A 6,498-nucleotide genomic window follows, 5' to 3' on the forward strand; every position below is an offset into this window, starting at 1 on the left:
GATGAACAATAACGTGTTTTTAGAACCCACAGGTTCTATGGGATCCGCAAGCCCGATAATTCCAGTAGATTCTGAAGGAAAAAAGCGGCGCAAATGCGCCGCTTTTTTCCTTCAGAATCTACTGGAATTATCGGTTGACAGTTGAAAAGTTGCAGTACGTTAAAGATTTTGTGTTTAAACGTCACCGGCGCCATCTCAGGTATTAAAGGGTTAATACTAGACAGTTGATACTAAAACAGCAGTTGGCCCCGCCCACCCTCTCAGTCTTTTCATCCAACTCAGACTTTACAGGCCATTAGCAACATTTAGGTGAACTCCAAAGAAGCATCCTGTGAAGTCTGATCAAACAGGAAGTCCTGATCTGATCCGATCAGCTGATCTCTGATGCGTTTTTTGTGGACCGGCGGCGTGATTGGCCAATAACCACGCCGACCTTCGTCAGGACAGCTGCTGCTGCTCCGAGTTTCCATCAATCCGGTTGTTTTCCCGCTGGACTCAAGCACGGGAACAAACACTGGAGCTTTTTTTTCTAAGTGAACTTGAAACCCAGACACAAAGGCACCCAGACCCCCCCAGACCCCCCCAGACCCCCACTATCTGATGGAGGGACGCCCCGCCTGAGAGTCTCTCTGTGAATCACAAACCACCACATGCTGGAAACAAGAAGCCGTGGTGGACGTTTGCGTCGACAGTGTTGCTCCTCCTCCTCTTTGCTGTGAAATGCTGTGACCTCGCGGTTGTGGGCAGCAGCCTCTTAAAAATGCGTTCAGACTGTGAAATGTTTCTGGATTAAATAGGCCAGTTTGAGAATCCTGACTAACTGCAACCACGTGTGAATGTGCTGCAGTTTCCTGCCTGAATTTCCTTCATTCTGCTCATGTTTATGTCCTGCATTATCGGTGTACTTAAAGAAAAATGTCAATAAAGTCACGTCTGTTTGGTATTTTGCTCCAGAACTTCTTTGACATTTACCAGAAAAGTTGTTAAAATTCAAAATCAGCAGAGATTTGTCCATAAATATTGATGTGTAATGTTTGAAGATGATGTCATAACTTGAACATCCAGCTCTTTACTCCAATGTGGACACTTTTGATTTCTGAATCTTATGAACTGAATTTTACTGAATCATTTTGGGTAAAGATACATGAAAGTACGGATGCTTTTTGGGTCAAAATAGTAAACAAAAGTCAATTTTTAGAAATGTTGAAGGATGATCAAGAGAAGAAGTTCAACCAATATTTGAATAAATCCAGCAGTGACATCAAAGATGAATATTCATCTGATATATTCATCTTTAAGGTAAGAGATAAACAATGAAGGATCTTCATCAGTTTTGACACATTTCTCCATGTAAGTCTGGTTCTTCAGTTTAATTCTGCGTGTTATTCTGGGTTTGGCTGCATCCAAACATCCTCCCACCGCTGCAGGGAAACTTTGTGAACCCTGAGTTTAAAGTCTTTCTGTGAAACGTGAACAAACATTTACGAAAAGGAAAAAAACCTCTTTGAAGTCGTGGCTCTGAAGCAGAGAGGAGCCGCTCGGTCCAGAGGAGAGGAAACCCACGGCCATGTGAATCCTAAATAAGAGCCTCGGCGCCGCCGGTGCCGGCTTTCCTAAACACGGCTCTCTAACTGTCACTTAGCTTTGCTCCAAAGCGGCTCCACTGTGGTTGATTTGGGCTGAAAGGGAACAAAAGCAGAGTTTATTTATGGAAGAAAAAGTCTGCTGTTTCTGCAAACAAAGAGGCAAAAAGAGAGCGATCACCTGGTTTCACCTGGTGAGAAACACCGGCAGCGTTCGAGAGGAAGATTCAGTGATAACTAATCGATTCGGCGATATATCGTGATATTTCATTTGCCGATACTTGTATTAAAACGTTAACAAGACGACATTTAATTAACTAGAAAATCTGCATAACCTGCGATAATGCTGAAGCTTTTTGCTGAAAATGGTGACGCATTTTATTTTAATTTGTTGAAAATGCAAAAGCTATTTACAAAATGTTATATTTGATAAAAGAACTATGAAAGAGCGCTAAAGTTTACCTACATTTCTGAAAAGATTGTAGTAAAATTGCTTAAAAATCTCTAATATATTATAATTTTGTAAAAATATTTAGTGTGTTGCTTAAATATGAGCTAAACTCCAAAATTGGTCAAAAATGTTAACATGTTGCTAAAATAGAAGCTAAACTCTAAATTAGCCTTAAAACCAATGTAAATGACAAATAACCCAAAAACTTTAGCATGTTGCTAAAAAAGAAGCTAAACTTTAAATTAGCATAAAATCCCCAGTAGATAGCAAACTAGCTAAAAACGTTAGCATGTTGCTAAAATATTCGCTATGACCAAAATAGCATAATAAAACTTGCAGCAGATAACAAATTAGCCACAAAAGCTAGCATGATGCTGAAATACTAGCTCAACTCCAAAATAACCAAAAATTCCTCAGTAAACTAAATTGGTCAAAAATGTTAGCGTGTTGCTAAAATAGAAACTCAACTCTAAATTAGCCTGTAAAAGTCTCAGTAGATTACAGATTAGCCTAAAATGCTAGCATGTTGCTAAAATAGAAGCTAAACTCTAATTAAGATAAAAACCTCAGTAGATAACAAATTAGCCAAAACATTAGCATGTTGCTAAAATATTAGCTAAACTCCAAATTAGCATTAAAAAACCTCAGTAGATGCCAAGTTAGCCAAATGAGCTAGCATAATGCTAATATAAAACCTCAATGCAATTTTTTATTTGAAAATTCCTGTCAAAGATGAAAACGTAGCCCATGAATATATTTAAAGTCTCGTTGCTGATCTACTTTAAAATATACTAAATGTGAAGACTTTGTCATTCATTTCTTATAGTTTGCTCAATATTTCAAAAACTATAAAGTTTATAAAGTAAATACCAAAAGTAAAAGCAGTAATGTTCTGAACGAGATGAACGTTTTGATGATTGCAGAAATCGCTGAAACTTGTGGATTTTTTATGTCTTCTTTTTGTTTTGCACACTAATTCTCTTTGTATCGCGATCTGTATCGTATCAACAGACTCTTCCCAACATTAATAACCAACATCTGATTATCCATCTGCTGATTTTAAACCTCGTTTCTCATGAGAACAGAGTTTCAACAACCTGTATTTTATGGAAATAAGGTGAAATTTTGCTGAAATCCACCTTAGATTAGTATTCCTGCCTCTGGAATATGAGATTATAATTTTAATCTCTAATCCCTCACACCTATGTCTCATATTTATCTTGTTTATGCCTCAAAGTTAAGAATAGTTTCAGAGTTTTAGTAAAAAACACATATTTTGAAGTAATAAAAACTAATGTCCAAACTTTGCGTAAAGTTTCTCCTTGACGCGGTTTTTCCAGCGGAGCAGCAGGTCTGACCTTCAGCTGAAAGCTGTTTTTAATCAGTTTGTTGTGACCCCACGAACCATAAAATTCACTTGTTTTCTTCTAAACCATGAGGACATCATCAGCCTTAAAGTCCATTTGACTCCGTGTGTTTACATTTTTCAACTACTGTAACTCTTCAACCGTTTATATCATTCCAATGAATTCAGAAGAGAAAAAAGCCTCGCACTGATATTAATAGATAAATGAATATCATTTGTTGTCATGGCAACAGTACAACTACAGGTACAACTAGATGACTTGTTTTTAAGGTGGGGAGAAAGAGGCAAATGATTTGATCGGATCAGGAAGAAAAAGACGGAGCAGTCAGTGGGGGGGGGGGAGTATTTCAGACCGGCCCAAGGTCCACCCGAGGTCGACCCAGACGTGTTTTGGGAGGTCGGAGCGCTGAGACAGATTAGATGAAATTCTTTCAGGCATCAGCGGATCAACAGTCGGCGTCTGCGGCTCGTGTCCTTGGATGGTCCTGAGAGTCCTGAGGGGATCCTTTTTGGAGCAGACCCCCCCTCCTGATGAATCAGAAATCCTCTGATCCCAAATGTGAGAAATCTGATGGTCAGAAATCCGAACACATCCACTCGGATCGTCGGCGTATCCAGCCGCAGGAGGGGTCCACCTTCCTGTTTCATAGTATGGAAAAAAAAGTGAGGATTGAACTGAAAGATCAGCTGATCTGATCCGTCTTCAGAGAGACAAATGTAGAACAAGAAGGTTGAGAACAAAAAGTTGGAGTGGGCGTGGTTAATCCAGGAAGTTTACTCTGAGTGGACACACGTGACTCAATCAAAGCTTTTCCCTAACCTGTGACCTGGTTTAATACGACTCGGACACACGATCACTTCTTTGTTTTCAGCAGAGATGACATCACCGACAAAAACCTAATAAATACCAACATTTTACTATTTATGAATCCTCCAACTTTGATGATGAAGAATGTATTAAAAAGAACTTTACATACAGTTTCAAATGACAAATCATACGAACGCAATGCATTGTGGTCTATATTCGCCAATTTAGTGAGTATTGATTCACACTGTTTGTTTGCAAAGACTTCTGGGAAATTTCCAGAACGGATTGGGACACCCTGAAAAAATGGCGAACGCCCAAAATAGTGATTAAAGTAGCGAGTGAATTCATCTAATGAAGGGGTGTCAATCAAACAAGAAATCCACTTTTTGAACCTTTTTTTCTATAAATCTGCACAATTGTAGGAGAATAAAAAGTACAAAATCTTCACTGACTTCCTCTTAAATCAGGAAAAAGCAGAAATCTAAAGTTTCTTTAAACCTGATCACAAGTTGTTGATTAATTGAACTTGAATCATTTTAAATCAATAAATCTGACTGATTCTATGAAAATATCTTCTAGATTTCGAGAGCAAACAGACAGAAGTTTCCTCTGAGGCTCCGGCCTGCTCAAGCACACAGCGGTTGCCATGGAAACAAATGAAAACAAAAGCCAGACTCTAACTTTAGATGACCCTCAGTTGATGTCTCGTCTTTAGTTTCTTCCTTTTCTGAGCAGGATTTGAGGAGACAGATTCACTAACTCAGACAGGAAGAATCAGAACTCCAGAACTCCAGAACCCGCCTCAACATGGCTCCTGGAAAGAGGACCAGAAGGTCCAAGAAAAGTCAGGAGTTCAGCCTGAAGGCGGCGCTGAGCTGCTTCCAGGTGACGGCGCTCAACACTCAGCGTCTGAATCTGAGCTGCCGGGACTTCGACTCCATCCCGAAGTGCATCGAGGAGCTGACCGGCTTTCAGGAAGTGGACCTGAGCCGGAACCGGATCAGAGAGATCCCGGCATTCACCACCAACTTCCTGAGCGTCACCGTCTTAGATCTGCACAGCAACCAGGTATGAATGTCATTCTAAGATGCAAAAATATTAACACAAGTTTCAGAAAAAGCTCCTTATTTACCCACCGTCTCACATCTGATCCACACATTTTTAACAAGGTGTAACCGGATTATAAAGAATCAACTATCGGCTAATTTAGGATTCTTTCAAAACAGCAGGAAGTCATTTTAAAAAATGAAATACAATAAATTAGTTTTTCCTGCCATAAGGTTTGTAAATTAGCTAAATTCCTCCCGCCAAAAGCAGAAAAAAAACCCTTCTACTGCCCCCAGTGGACCGATGAGGAACTACAGGGCAGAGAACATGGACCAAAGGAGTTTTAAAGGAAAGTTTAGATTATTCTAGAGATAGTGATCTCAGAAACGTTTGGATCAAATATGATTTTAATGATATATAAACATTTTGAGGCAGATAAGAACTCAAAATCACATGAAATGATCCGTTTACATAATTTGAATCCAGGATAAATCCACAGTTTTCATACACACACGATATATTTAATATTCCTGAGGAGCAAATGACTTTAATCGGGTCAAGAACACAAGAACACTGATTTTAGAACCTTTTTTAGTTGAAACTGATGCTTTTTTTCTCCATCGTACGTTACAAATGTTTGTGTTTAAGGTCTGAAAATGGAAAGAAAACCATTTCTGTTCAGTTCTCTGCTCCAAGAGAATCTTCTGGAATTACTACAACGACAGCAGCAGTTTCTTTGACCTTTGACCTCAGTAAGAGGCTGCCATCTTGAATTTTCCAAAATAACATTTTCATTGGAAAGCGTCTTGGGAGAAAATGTTGGAATTGAAAGTTGAAGATTCTGAACGGCGTTAATGTGGCGATATAGCAAAAGTGGAAGTCCCCTGTTGCTCGCACATTTTTTAGCCAGATTATTATGAAAATTAAATCGTTTCTCAAGCTGAACGAAATGATGTGTCATACAACATGAACACATTTGGAATGTGTGCGTGGTTTGCGAAAAACATGTGTTGCTAAGGAAATCCAAAAATTTACTTCTGCCGATCCTTCTAAAAGAGACATAGATGTGTTTGTCACCCCCAATGGAGCAAAAAACTAAATGGTTGCTATGGAGATAAAGCAACAGAAAGGACGCCATTTTGAAACAAAGGAATTTCTCAAGGGTGGGTCTGAACAGGGTGGCAGAGCGGAAGACTCGGGGGGGCAAATCACAGCTGCTTAGTCAGCGGATCAGATGGGGGCA

At 39.4% G+C, this 6,498-nt stretch overlaps 1 protein-coding gene across 1 annotated transcript in view; it reads left to right on the plus strand.

The window, feature by feature from the left end:
- The first annotated feature begins 4,840 nt into the window (after positions 1 to 4,840).
- The window catches only part of lrrc18b (leucine rich repeat containing 18b), a 2,436-nt gene continuing 778 nt past the window's right edge, over positions 4,841 to 6,498 (plus strand). The window contains exon 1 of the mRNA XM_024284260.1: positions 4,841 to 5,276. Within this exon, the coding sequence (XP_024140028.1) occupies positions 5,016 to 5,276 (261 nt within the window). The 5' untranslated portion in view covers positions 4,841 to 5,015. The remainder of the gene's footprint in view (positions 5,277 to 6,498) is intronic.

The sequence above is a fragment of the Oryzias melastigma genome, linkage group LG19, assembly GCF_002922805.2.
Source record: "Oryzias melastigma strain HK-1 linkage group LG19, ASM292280v2, whole genome shotgun sequence".
NCBI classification, from domain to species: domain Eukaryota; kingdom Metazoa; phylum Chordata; class Actinopteri; order Beloniformes; family Adrianichthyidae; genus Oryzias; species Oryzias melastigma.